This window comes from Dermacentor silvarum, chromosome 1 (assembly GCF_013339745.2).
Source record: "Dermacentor silvarum isolate Dsil-2018 chromosome 1, BIME_Dsil_1.4, whole genome shotgun sequence".
Lineage (NCBI taxonomy): Eukaryota > Metazoa > Arthropoda > Arachnida > Ixodida > Ixodidae > Dermacentor > Dermacentor silvarum.
The window spans coordinates 377,143,846-377,158,615 of NC_051154.1; the positions used below are offsets into that span (position 1 = coordinate 377,143,846).

Sequence of the window (14,770 nt, forward strand, 5' to 3'; positions counted from 1 at the left end):
CACGTAAGACGAATTGCTCTAAAGATATTAATGTATTAAACATAATAAATTCGAAAGGAAAAAATTGCCCGCCAATCCGCCCTGTGACGGTGGTTGGAAAGCGAAGCTTTTTACGCCACCCTCACGGTGACTGCGGCGCACTTGATATTTCACACACTACAACGTAACTTTAACCACGGCCTTTATTATTATTTACTTCACATCAATGTTCACTACTGCTTTATGATCGGTGTGATATACACTACTAGACTACCCCATAGAGGGGTAGTCTAGAAAATTAACCGAAGCAGTTACTAGGCTGGAAGGGTTTCGAATGACGTCAACCCTCTTTCAAGCAGCTGCATAAGCTTTGCAACAGCTGCAATCTAATCTTACGTACCGCGCCGAGCCTGTTTCCGTTGTTTGCCCGCAGCCCTTATCATCCATCATGTTGGCTCATCACTTTGAAGCTTGTTTTTGTGGTTTTTCTTGCGAAAACGAGTGCTTAGTTGTACGCTGAATGCCTGAATTCAAGTAAGCTATACTGCAAAAAGGTTAGTAGTGGTGAGTTTCGAACCGACGACCCCACGCTCAGAAGCCGAGTGTTCTCCCGAGGAGGCTAAACACCCACGCTTGCTGAAGGTTAATATATCTGAACCATATGAATTTGTTGTACCGGGGGTACAAAAGAAATCTCAAAGGAGAACAGTTTCTGTGAAGGCTTTGTTGAAAAATTTGGTGATGGTGGAATAAAGCCATCTCTGTAGAGCCGACTCGGAGCATTGTGTACATCAGGAAAATTCCAATTTTGCGAAAAATTAGTGCCAAACACACCACATCCCCGATGCGTTTCGGTGGTCTCGGGATGCGCCTTACGTTGGGGAGTTCTTTCACCGACCGAAATGCCTCCAATCTCTAAAGGCTCACGCGCTTCACATCGTGCAACACACACAGATAAGCAGTCAATGAGTTTATAAGGATGATAAAGAGTGATGATGGGTTATATGGGCCTCATTACGGTTGATAATGGTTCTTCGTGGTTGGATAATGTGATAAAGAGCGATAATGGCTTATAATGGTCGCAGTAATTCTGATAAGGTTTATAAGCACCGATAAGGGTTGGTGGGTCGGAGGATGTCCGATAATGTTGATAACAACCGATAAGGATTGATTAAACTCGGATCGAGTCTATAAGGTTACATACCAACCCATAAGTGTTGAGAAGGGTCGGATCTAGTTCGATTAGGTTAATAACCACCGATAAGGGTTGATAAAGGGTTTTACTGGTCGGATCAAGTTTCATAACATTGATTATGACACCGGGCTGCGTGGAGATGAGCAAGTGGCTCAATGCTTACGCATACTAAGACAACTCCCAGAGGAGTTTCTGCGTGAATTCTTCCTTCTTACCGTCAGTTCCCGCTTTACACGGACAGAGCTGGCTGCTCCCTAGATGTTCTGCAAATTCTGGTCGAGACAAAGCTACCAGAACAAAAGACAAGCCAACTAGCAACTATCACAGTGTACACATCCATACCCTGTTGAACTGAACATGTAACACAAGGACTGAGGAAGGGTATATGTATATTATATGAGCTAACGGCACGCTGCCGTACTGATTTTGTTAATTTTGTAATTGTACCTTCTTTAAAAATTTTCTTCTGAGCTGACACGTAGGTTTGGTAACTGCACCTCTAAACGGTAATCTATCGCCACACAAGGGACAGTAGGCTAAGCGTCCGTCAAAACCTCGTTTAACATTGTTCTCGTGTTCACGCAGTGAAATTCTGCAGCACCGACTGGTCTGATCAGTGTATGATATGCCCATGGAATGACAAAATACAAAATACATTCCTAGTACAATGATTGCATACTGATCGCGATGCTTCACTTTGCGCTGTCGTGTCGATTTCTCGGTAGGATTTCTTAGTGTGCTGGTCTAGCCTGAGCTCTGAATGCTACACTTGCAGTACATTATTGCATTGGGCCCATCGTCATGATTGCTATTTTGTTCGTCTTTTGTTTTTATCCCTGTGTATGCGATCATCCTGTTTCCGCCTAATAAATCTTGAAAGTTAGAGCTCGTCCGGGGCTGTCCTACCGTTCCTATCTTGTTCTCGTGCTTCAATTCTAATAATCATGATATACCAACTAGCACACTCCTAAACTTTGCTTATGTACCAAAAGCCACGGGACTCACCAATCGCAAACCGTTCTTATTTGTTAGCAGCATGGTGAGCTGGTTCCCCAAAGCATCTGACGTCAACACTGGCTTTGAAGGAGCTCGCTACAATTATAGTCAGATATGTATCAAGATATCTGTTTTTGGAAGAAAAAAAAGTTCCTATCGGATATTCAGAAAAGGGTTTCGTTTCCGACACTGTTTCAGAGCGCAAAATGCAGTAAAGCAAATTTGTTCACTTCAATCTTTCCTTTTAAGCGTGGATTATTCTATGAATTTACTGCGTACAACACAGTTGCGAAAGCGACACTCAGAAACGCACTGACCTATTGCAATTAACCTACGTATATTTATAAACGCATTTCCTAGCGCGATAAGGTTGCAGGCCCTTTTCAGAATTATATTTAAACCCCTTACAAAAACAATTCATTCCTGGTATAGCATGGTATATTGTTTTTTCTCCTTTTTTATCGCTAAGATTGTTTTTTAAACCACCCGTGGCATGTAGCCCAGTTCTACTTCTTGATATGGATAATATTGTCTCAGAGGTAGACATCATTTGAACGAGAAATCAAAAAGAATATTACGCGAATCAACAATTTCTGGCTAATTATCTTTAAAATAATTGCGCATGGTAAATATTGTAATTTACGAATTGTAGCCGGTGGCTTTTCAAAGTCTTATCCAATTGGAATAAATTCGCAGAATGACACCAGTTTCTATATTTATTGCCAATGCTTCCAACGAGATGCATAAGTGTTCCAGTAATTTTCGACCTTCACTACATATGAAGGCGCCTTGTTGAAAAGTAAGAAGAGTAGCAATGCATTTTCACCGCAAGTTTGACAGCGCTCATCTCAAAACTGGTGCTGGTTTCTAAATTCGTTCCAAGTGGATGTGACAGGAGAAATCGCTGGCTTCAATTCATTTATTGCAAATTGTGCGCTGAATTAGTTAAAATGCTGTTTAGTGAAATCCTGTTTGTTAGTCGATTCTGCATTTTGGTTGCTAGTGTATCTAATGTCCACCTCATCGAGTAATTGAGCTGAATGAGTACATTTGTGCTATATGCCACAGGTTAAGCCCGTTTCAGATGATGCGATTTTGTCTGCGAATTCGCACTTGCGAATTCGCAGCTGCGGGAAATAGGCCGCCGGACCCTTCGTGCGTGCGATTTTTCGATGTTCGGCGTGCTGAACTACACTGCGAAAACGCAGATGCGGTGGTAGCCACTGTTGCGGTGGAAACAGACGACCAGTAGGAGGCGGCTTGCTCATACGTCATCGCCAGTCAGAATGCAACTAAAGCAGCTGGATCGATTTGTTTATTCTTTTGTTTCATTAACTACGTTAATAAAACTTTCAGCACTTTAAATATATAGTTTAAAAACATTGCAGAGTCGTTAATTTAGCAAAACAGAGTTGGTGAAACATACACCGAACAATATACGAGTTTGCAAACCCTGTGCTACGAGTATGCGAAAAACGCAGCAGCCGTAGATCCATGTGAAACTAGATTGCGAATTTCGCATTTGCGGAAATCTTAGCTGCGAAAAACGCACTGCAAGATCGCACCATGTGAAACGGACTTTACTTTTAAAAATTTTGTTACCGTTAATAAAGCACTCATACTTGCTTAGTTACCTCAGAATAATTCTTTTGTAATGGCCGCTGTGTCAATTTGACTTTATCGTGTGGCATTGCATTTATTTCTCTGTTTAGAATTATTGCGGCGTATTCTTGTCCTCGACTGCCCAGATTATCTCAGTCTGGCTTCAGCGATGAGAAGTTGGACTACAGCTTCTACACCGCCACCACCGGGCTGCTTCAGTCAACTCGCCCTTCATCCAGCGTTGATTTCACTGAGCTAGCAAATTCTTTTCTTACGTCCGTCAGAATTCTTGAGTCACTCATTACTCTGACTGCGGTAAGTGCCAGCGCCTTCGCAATCTTCAAGGTGACGTCGTAAGATCGCTGGTCGTTACTGGCTTCTCGAAAGCCTTCGGTGTGGTTTCCGCCGGACGTGGCAGCTTCTAACGTGTAATAAGGTTGTATGGTGGGGACTTTGTGCGACACGTTGCCAACGTCAGTGGATGCGCTGCTCGCCGGAGACACGTCGCCATCCGGGAAACGTAGTCCTGGTTGAGAAACCACAAAAAAAAACGCAAATTAGGCTCTTTCGAAAGTACCTTATTACTTTTTGCACTGAAGCGGCGAATCACCGTTACAACAATATTTTGTTAATGAACCTCGCTATGACACTCCGCTGCTTAACACGAGGTCGCGGGATCAAATGCTGGCCGCGGGGGCCGCATTTTGATGTGGTCTAAATTTAAAACACCTGTGTCTGCACTGGCTGCACGTTAACGAACCTCAGGTGGTCAAAACAACGATCTGATTATGAGATCGTTGTTTTGGCACGTAAAAGCCCTAAATTACAACTAAAGATGAACTTATTCAGTAATGATGGTCTTAAATTCATTCATTCATGAAAGAGGGGGGGGGGGTGTGGAAGGAGGTGAGTGAGGACGGAGCGAGATAAATAATGAAAGTAACATGCGTCCTACAGATAAGTGGATGCCTTGCTACAAAACGGTTTTCTTACTCTTTTGCTGTACGTATAGAATGTCATCAGGCAATGATTCCACAAGGATGGGGCAATCATTATGTCGCCAAGTGTTTATTCTATTCCAAAACCTACAAAGTTCATGTTCAACCGTGGATATACGACCGTATTTCACTTCATAAATTCATCCCTTTGCCATAGAGCAATACTTGAAAAGCTACAAGCACAGCAGTCGAAATATATAAAATTACTGCTCAATCTTGATCCTCCAAGGTGAAGGCTTACCCTGTTGTTCCGCGAAAGTCCTGTAAATATTTGCCATGACAATATTCGGCACCAGGTTCTTGTACATAGGCATCGGCTGCTCCACGCTCAGCTCACATCCTGCGCTTTGAGCACTGGCGTCAAAGCAGGCTCGAACCCTACGTTCGAGCTCGTTGAGTTGGGAAGCGTCTGGAGCGCGCAAATCAAATTCCAGCATAGCCTCAGCCGGTATAATGTTGGGCTGGTCACCGCCTTTGCGGAAGATACCTGCGAAACACGACATCAGATTCAGCTGGCAAATGTTGACAGTAATGAAATAAATGACACGAATTTCGTCTGCGCCGTTTTATTCCTTACGCTTACGTAAAGAAAAAATAATGTCGGGTATATAATCTGTACGAACTATGCGCATATGGGCCTGAATTCACTTTACTTTTGCACGGAAGTGCCCTCAGTGATTGGCATCATCGCGGTGAACTTGCTGTCATCACACCACTCGCAATCACGTCTGGAGGGCGGCCAAACGCTGGCCAGTGAGGAAGCACTCTTACGTAAGAAACGTTCCACCGCAAACGGGCCCTTCTTCAGTCTTTATACACAGCCAGAACGCGGCGCGCGTGTATATTCATTATCTGCTCGGTTTTAAATTCAGATATTCTCAATTCCCGCTATGACATGGTGATTCTTATTACATCCCACCCTGCTACTACCCTGTTCCTCGCTACTAATTAATGGTTTGAGGTTGCGGGGGGGGGGGGAGATATTTGATGGGACATTTCCACGTGATATGGGAGAGATCTGCTGTCTGGACAGGGCAGAAGCGACATTTGGGTGTCGCGTATGTGTCGGGAAAAAATAAATGCAAAGTGCGTGGGGTAAGAAAAGTACGAGTTTGTAGTTGGCGCCACAATATTTCTCTCTGGCGCGTGCTCAACACAGAGAGAGGTGGATACGTTAGGCGTTGGTGTTTGTAATGTGTGCAAATTTCATGGAATGTGATGACTGCGTCTTTATTGGTCTGTTGTTGGGAGTAATTGGGTTCTAGGGTTAGGCCCACATTTCCGTCCACTCGGTCAGTGAATCCTCGAGCAGCGGCACAAGCCGTTTTGTTGCCTGGTAGTCCTTGATGTGCTGTAGTCCAGATGAGAGCGATGAAGTTTTTCGGCGGGTGAGTGACTAGTAGAGAGTGCGCGAGGTTTGTAATGTAGCCGCTACTGAAGTTCCGGATAGCAGTCTTCGAGTCACTGATGATGACATCGCAATCAGGTAGCCCCGATGCGAGTACAATGGCGGCCTCTTCCACGTCGCCTGCCCAGGTGGTCTTGAGGGATGCTTAACGAACGCTGTGGCCCACCTTCTCTACGACAGCTAGAGCATAACGACGTTTAGTGTTATAAGCTGCGGCGTCCACATAGTAGACTCCTACCGCCTGTCCATAGCTGCTTTGTAGCGCCTTGGCTCGAAGTTTGCGGCGTTTGACGAGAAATTCGGGGTGCATGTTTCTGGGTAGAGGTTGGATGTGGTATTGGCCGTGTATGCTCGGAGGAAGTTGATGTCACTTGTTCTCGTTGAGTGGTGGAGCGCAGTGAAGTTGTCTCTGGATCACACGCCCCGGCTTCAGTGGTGGTGAGCCTGTGATTCGATTATAGATGTGCTTCGGTTAATTCTTGAAGGGTATTAATTGAGGCTGTGGCCATCAGCCTTTGTGTGGATGCTCTAATCGGAACACCAAGAGCGACTTTGTGTATCTCGCGGATCAAGACAATTTACAGTATCCGCTTCTTTCCCAGAGAGTGAGAGGTATGGTAGTGCGAAGGTGATTTTGCTTAGGACAAAAGCTTGGATGAGCTGAATTATCTCCTTCTCTCGAAGCCCTCCGTGTTTATTGGAGATGCTTCATATGAGGCGTAGCGCGTTATCTACTGTTGTTTGTTGTGCTTGCAAGGTGCGCTGATTTGCTCGGTTGCCTTGAAGGTGAAGTCCTAGCATCCTTATCCTGTCTACCATATGGAATGCCCTTCAACCGTGAGTCGGATATTCGGGGGCGATGTCCTGAAGCGTCTCGTGAGGGGCAGAAGGAGAAGCTCTGATTTGGTGGGGGAGCACCTAAGATTCAAGTCGTGACCTAGTTGTTCGACTTGGTCAATGGCTGCTTGGAGGGTGTCTTGGATGTGCCCGTCCGAACCTCCGGTCATCCATAGCGTAATATCGTCCGCGTACAGTGTGAATCGGAGGTCGTGAATCTTCTTGAGAGTGAAAGCTAAAGGTCGCATACCCAAATTAAAGAGGAGAAGGGAGAGTACTGCCCCTTGGGGCGTACCAGTGCTTCTTAAACGTAGTTGACCTGATTATTCGCTGCCTAATTGGAGCGTTGCAGTGCGCTTCGTGAGGAAGCTTCATATATAGTGATAGATTTGCTCTCCACAGTGTATACTGTTAAGTTCGCAATTGATTCTCAAAATCAGTTGCGAGTGTTCGCCTGTTCGTCTCTATTCTTTGCCCGTGTCGTATTTTGCGCATATAAAACCATTTTTAGCCATGTACCAACTAGCCCGACAGCCGACATCACTTATCACATGTGTTCGACCGATCTGTTAATTTGATAAGAATATCGCAAACAAATACGTACATAAATACAACAAATAGTGCACTTCAGGAGCTGCTTCGATTACAAAATTATTGACTGCGACACCAAACTTCTCTCACAAAGAAGACCACCATCTTGTTCCTGCTTGCTGGCTTGTTTCTCAAATAATTGCGCTCATCCTCTACGGAAGAATGACCAAGAAGGCAACGTGTGCAGAGTTGGGGTATGGGGAAAGTGGGGGGGAGGATGGAAGAATAAGTAATTTTTCGAAGTAAGAATTTGAAGACAACGTTAGATATTAGAAATTATATTTAACTGATAATTATAAATTTTGTTGTATTAGAAAAAGTAAAGTGTCGTTTAGAAAAACAATGTGTGACTTTACTTTGTTTGGAATGTTCAATACTTCCCTTCTATGTGGCATAGCAGGTGCTTGAAATTCTTATTATTTCATTTGAAAACATATACATTTGACAGGAAAGGGAAATCGAGGAGCAGGCTGGCAACTGCCACCTGAAGGGGAACAACGCCTGCTACCCTTTCGAAAGGAGGAGATATAAACATAGAAATGGAAGATACGAAGAACAGGAGGAAAGAAGAAAGATAGAACAAGATGACCAATCTTAAAGAATAAAGTAGAACACACAGTACAGGTCACACACAGCAGGGCCGGTCACAGCAGGTCTCTAAGTTATAAACGCGAACATAAGTTAGTTAATTCCAGAAAAGTAAGAAGAGTGCGATGAGCCTGACCGCGTCAAGACGCACAACCAGTGGGGTACAAACATTCGTCGAGTGTCGTACAGGGCAGGCCAAAAAGATGATAGTCCCTCACTTGCGACATGCGCTGCATACTGAAAGCGGGACACTCCAATATCATGTGCTGAAGTGTCTCGCAGCAACCACAAGACGTACACGATGGACTGGTCACACGTCCTTGCCTGTATAAACGTTCCCGCATGTTCCCACAGCCAACCCTTAGCTTCACAAGTTGCGCTCTAGCCCGACAAGGCAAGCCTCGACCGCGAATACGTGGCGGGAACGTTCCATTTGCGACGCGCTGGTCTGGATGCTGCTTGAGTAGGTGGCGACGAATCAGCAGACGAGCGTCATCAAGCTTGCACAAAATTTCAGGGCAAGCACATTCGTTATGAGTGCAAGTTGAAGCCAGCCGATCAGCCTCTTCATTTCCGGCGATCCTTACGTTTAAAAGTAACCATTGGGTAACGAGAGATACCCCAGGTGATGAAATTTTCTTGGCAGAGTCAGTAATGCTGCACACGATTGGGCAATCAATCTGACTGCGTTGTAAGCTGCTAAGTGCAACGCGGGAGTTCGTAAATATGACATACTTCGGTGTGGTTAACTCTTCTTGCATGTATTTCAGTCCACTATAATTGCTGCTAGCTCCGCAGTTGTTGACGAGGCTGGATGGGGTATATGAAATATACGTCGTATTTGAGTCGAAGGGCAGAAAAAAGCCCCAGAGGCGCCTTGGCCGTCGCCCTGTAAAGATGCATCTGTGAATACTTAAAGATAATCTGACAAATCTTTTGAACATGCGCGACTGAGCCAATTGAAATATTGCCGAAACAGCCATATCAGACTTTTGTCTATGTCAGGGATTGTGATGTAAATGGGGAATACGTGTTTGGTGATATCTTTCGGAGGTGGAGGCGTAACTGAAGCAGCATGTTCAGAAATGTCAGCAATGTTCATGAATAATGCCACCATTTTATCCCATGCGAGCATTGTGCATAACAAACATACACCATGAGCGGTGCTTGTTCTGCCATTCGAAATACATGCACATAGTTTAGTCAACAGCTGCACTGACGCCTTTGACTAATGGTTTCAAATAATTAGCTAACGCAACATAACAGAACACTACCAAAGTTAGCGGAAGACCGCTGCAAACGCATAGTCACGTCATCGCACCACGTAGCCTGTTTTATTGCGATAGCAATTATATGGACACTACAAGTGCATTTCTGCCGTCGCCGTCGTGGTCGCCGTGATGTTTCGTATATAGTCCAATGGCGAGAAAATCGTCGCCGCGCGCCGTGCGTTGTGTGTGCGAGTGAAAGCGTGCGAGGGTGAGCCAGCAACCGCAGCTTAATCTCGCGCACGCTAGAGAGGAAGGCGGCCGGAAGCGCATGGTCTTCGTTCATGCGCGAGGAACGGGTAGGAGGCGACAGAGATGGGAGGGGGGGGGGTGCGTTCTGCTTACGGGGCTACTGCTCACGGATCTATCTTTAAAGCGATCTTCAACGCCGCATGGGCTGTCGCGCGCACCTGATCTTGAAAGCGATCTCCAGATGACTCTGACATTTGTATACGCTGGGCTTCCGCCGCTCTGTTTCCGTTGAAGCGATAGACCGCACGAACCTTGGCTCGCTGCGCGCCGGCCGCGCCAGCGTTCTTACAGTGGTTGTCTGCGGTCATCGAGTGTGATCTATTCATGTTTGCTTGTGCGTGCTGACACCACGCTTGTTAATTAAGTGAGTAAGCGAATGTGTCTAAGTTTATGCAGCTGATAAAACGACTATCCCTACTCCGTATAGCTCTCTACAAATTTGCTATCGCAACTGATGCTTCACCTTTCGGGCGAAACTGCGACATCTTTTTAATCGCTTGGTTCATGTAATGTAGGACAGGCTGTGTATCGTGCTGCTGTGAGTAGTTAGAGTTACCATGTAAAAGGCTATGTGCTGTGAATCTTCTGAGCTACTATCTAAAGGGCTATATGGCGTTATCGTTGTAACGTCATTTTACAGCGTAAACTGTTATGGGCTCATTCCAATAGCCGTTTCTGGTCGCGATGATGCCGCCGCCCGCGGCCCAGTAACCGCTATCGCCGGAAATGCGAAAGAAAGTACACGCTCTTCGCGGGGATCGATCCCAGGCCCGCTGCGTGGGAGTCGGATCCTTTACCACTGAGCCACGCAAGCGCTTCCTATCAGGAAGAAGACAAATTCCCTTTATGCGCGCCCTATAGGCACGCGCGCAGGCGCAGACGACCCGAGCCTCCGCCAGTATGGTGGCGCCATCTAGTTAACGTGCCTGCAACCGCCGCGTGCGACGAGATGCGATTCAGAGGAGGTGCGCAATCAACGCTATCCCGATGTTAGATGTGCGCCACGTATTCTGGTTACCTCTTCGGTACATGTTATGGCGTCTCCTCGCAAGGTACGAACCGCTGCTGAAGAAGCGAATCGTAGAGCTACGTGCGCGGCTACAACCAGGCACCATCGGGCTCAGCAGACTGCTGTGCAGAGAGCATTGCTAGCCGCCGCTCGCCGTCGACGCCGACGCTGGTCGTTCAAAATCGAGGCGAAGACACTTTGCCGCGAATACCTTATTGTGCGTGGTGCCGAAATTGGAGCTACTCTTGCACCGCTTAACCAGCTTACGCTGTGACTGCTGCGTGTGCTGCGCAGGCCTGTGACTTTTTTGCAATAACGCCATCAATGCTTTTGATGTCGTTTTCCACCAACCACCTCATCTTGGTGCATCCTCCACTATGGATGAGTGCCATGTTTGAAGATCACGATCATCAGCATGTACACGGCTCTTTCATGCCGTCAACGTTGTTTTCACGACTTCACGATAATGACAAGAAATTGCACGCAAACACACCACCTTTATGTGAAGAACAATTGCTGTACGATTCACACAATGTCATCCGCATGTCTTGCATTATTGCTTGCGGTGACATATGAAGTACATGCACAAGCAGCACCAGTCCCCGAGTCTTTGTAGAACACCACACCTCGCTCTAATTGTCCAGTACTTTTTTTGCGTGATTGCGCACTGGTTAGGGCGTCTGGCTGCGAAGTGTACATCGCTGCAGTGGCATGAATCTTAGTAGTGGCGCTTGTGGACAAAGTTTTCTTTTTATTCGGCCGATGGCGAGGGTGAAGCTCAGGATTAAGGGTATGCGAATATAATAAGTTTCGAATAACGAATCAAATACTGCCCTGTTGGATTTGGTCCCCGGATCAAATTGTCACTATTCGATTAGGTCATCTAATCGATTAGTCACCACTCGAAAATATTAATATATTTCGCATATTTCTCGAATATTTTACGTCGTCGGCTCAACGTGGTCAAACATGAAACGGAAGCAAAAGTGCTATAACTTTCATCCCATCCACAGTGAGCATAACATACTAGAACAAGCTGCGTCGTTCAGACAGCCAAACTTTTCCGCTTAAACCTGACCACTCGCAATAAAAGGTTCTTTAGACATAGCATTCGACAGTGGCTATTGTTTGCTACTTTTGATAGATGCCGCGCCTGCGTCCTCTCATCTGAATAAATCTGAGTATCTTCCTTTGCAACATACGTTACGCGATAGCGGCACCATTTTCTCTAGGTCGATAGTGACATAGAGAAAAAGTGCTCTTTCTTTCACTCTGCCATCACCTCAGGTGACACGCCTGTCCAGTTAGGTCGCGAAGGCATACATAGGTATTAATTGGTCCAGCAACGTTACAATGCATGTCCGCGTATGCTTCGAAGAGCCCTGAGTTTGCCGACAATCTGCGTAGTTGTTCCTAATGCTCCCTTTGTGTTTTTAATAAAGCATACTTTATTGTGTGCAGTGTAATGATAGAACTTACACTTGATAGAACTTGCTAATGCCAGGATGTTAAAATTGTTGGTCAGAAGGCTGTATATTATTCGAAAACTAATCGAAAAACATTCGAGTCAATTCAGTTAAGACACCTTTCGATTTGTATTCAATTAGGCCTCAAAATTACTGTTCGAGCACCCCTACAAAAGATTAAGAGGCACCCTGATGACGGCACGATAACGTCGAGGAAGACGACGGTTGTCGCCAGCACAAAGAAATAAATAGACGGACAGGGTAAACGAAGTTTTGAGCACTTGAACTGCTGTAGCAGTAATGACGCACCCCAGCCCTCGTTGAGCCATTAAACTGACATTTACTATAACGTAAACTGGATAAGCACCAGATGTAACTTTTCGCCCATTGCTTCTGAAGATGGTTCTTGGCGCGAACAGCATTATATTTTCGCGGTGGCTAAATTTTGTGACTTTGTGAAAATACGATTCTGATGCTCTGATTGTGCACTTTGGAAACATGTAGATCGAGTCGGTAAAGAGTCGGTAAATTATGCGAAACCGTTCCTCAGCAAATCCTCTTCATGGGAAACTCCCTTAGCGATTTGGTTATATCTGCGCAAAATTAAAAAAATTGCCATAAATTCATAGTTATCACCATATTTATTTAAAGTTAAAAATAGTTAAAATAATCAAAATAGTTAAAAAGTTAGAAATAAAAATAGTTAAAAATATGGCTGTGAAAACAAGGCAGTGCTAGGCATTCTTGGTTTTATTCGGCAAAAGTCCAAATCGTTGCTGCATGACCAGATATTTGCAAACTAGTGAATCTTTATTAGAAATACGCAAATGAACACATGTTCGTTTCTCGCTATACTCCCGCAGGCGCTCGTTGTTCACATCTATAACTTTAACCACAATATTATAACCATAACCACAATATCGGTTTAAATTAAAGCCCACGATGCAACTTATGACGCCCTATAATACTGAGTTATATCTTCGGTCAAAAGAGCCCGTCTGAATATTTTATCTGAAATTAGCACAAACCCCAAGATGCATGTTGTCACACTAAATTAAAAGAGCTAATTGCAGTACATCGTGGTCTCTGCATCACGCATTTTTGTTATTGTTTTCTTGAACCAGTTTTTGAGATACTGGTGTGGCTGTTGTAACAGAATCATTCCCTGTCGTGTGCGACTTAGTGCAATAGTTGCGGTCTCAGCCGGCTTGACAGACAATAATGACAAGATGCATTTGAAAGCGCTCACAAGAGTGTTTTGCCTAAAGCCTTCGCTCTGAGTAATTAATGTATAATCAACCTGGATTATCAACGCAGGTTACATTTTCTAATAAATAAGAGTTATGGTAAGGAAAGAAAAAGCCGTAACGTGGAGCGCCCTCATTTCCGGTTTTCAGTCTTATAAAATGTAAACCGAAATTAAAAGTTCGCAAAATTAATCAGAAAGAATGGAAACTGCACATGAATTTGGTGCAGAGCATATGTAGAAAACACCACCACCTGGTCACTGAACTCTGTGGTGGTGAAAGCTAGTGCCTTGATCAACGGCCGAGCGTAAAAAAGGCGTAATTAAGCGGTGTTTTCATTTAAAATGTTACGGGGAAAAGAAATAAGAAATATATTTACAGCGTATTTACAAGACTGGCAGCGGCTGGCAAGATCATAGTAAGCACACGAAGTTCCGAGCTTCGTCTTCTTCAAGTGCTCTCAAAACGTCTTCTTCATCGCTCTGTCACATGACCCCCGGCGGCTGAAGCACCGACCCGGTGCTGGTTAGGAGGCGGTCGAGTGATACCGCTTAAGACGCGCGACGTGGACTACGTCGGAACGAGGCTGAGCCACGGTGGGGTCAAGAGGGGCGATTTCGTAGGTGACGTCGGTTACTTGACGCAAGACGCGGTAAGGACCAGAGTAGCGTGAAAGCAACTTCTCCGAGAGGCCAACGCGTCGCGACGGAGACCAAATGAGAACCAGGGCGCCCGGTGTGTAGTGGGCGTCACGATGGCGGGTGTCATAGAAGCGCCGCTGATTTTCCTGCGAGTCCACAAGTCGACGTCGGGCAATATGGCGTGCCTCTTGTGCCTGGATTATGGCGTCCCGGGCGTACTCTGATGTGAAATGCAGGCTATCAGGCAGGAGGGTGTCGAAAGGTAGTGTAGGGTCGCGACCAAACAAGAGGAAGAATGGAGAGAAACCTGCGGTATCGTGGCGAGAAGAATTGTAGGCAAAGGTAACGAATGGTAATGCAACGTCCCAGTCGCGATGGTCAGCGGAGACATACATGGATAGCATCTCAGTGAGGGTCCGGTTGGGACGCTCGGTTAGACCATTCGTTTGTGGATGGTAAGCAGTAGCAAGTTTGTGTTTAGTCGCGCACGAGTGTAGAATGTCATTAACAACTTTAGAAAGAAAGTAGCGGCCTCGGTCGGTAAGGAGCTGTCGAGGGACACCGTAGTGAAGGATGACGTTTTCTAGTAGGAAATCGGCGACATCGGTTGCACAGCTTGTCGGAAGAGTCCGTGTGATTGCGTATCGGGTGGCGTAATCTGTTGCTACAGCAATCCACTTATTTCCCGAAACA

At 45.5% G+C, this 14,770-nt stretch overlaps 1 protein-coding gene across 3 annotated transcripts in view; it reads right to left on the minus strand.

Moving 5' to 3' along the window:
* Positions 1 to 533: 533 nt before the first annotated feature.
* The window catches only part of LOC119445763 (xaa-Arg dipeptidase), a 92,472-nt gene continuing 78,235 nt past the window's right edge, over positions 534 to 14,770 (minus strand). For all 3 annotated transcript variants that reach the window (XM_049660602.1, XM_049660600.1, XM_049660601.1), the window contains 2 exons: positions 5,012 to 5,257; positions 534 to 4,298 (listed from right to left, as the gene is read on the minus strand). In XM_049660602.1, the coding sequence (XP_049516559.1) occupies positions 3,988 to 4,298; positions 5,012 to 5,257 (557 nt within the window). In that variant the 3' untranslated portion in view covers positions 534 to 3,987. The remainder of the gene's footprint in view (positions 4,299 to 5,011; positions 5,258 to 14,770) is intronic.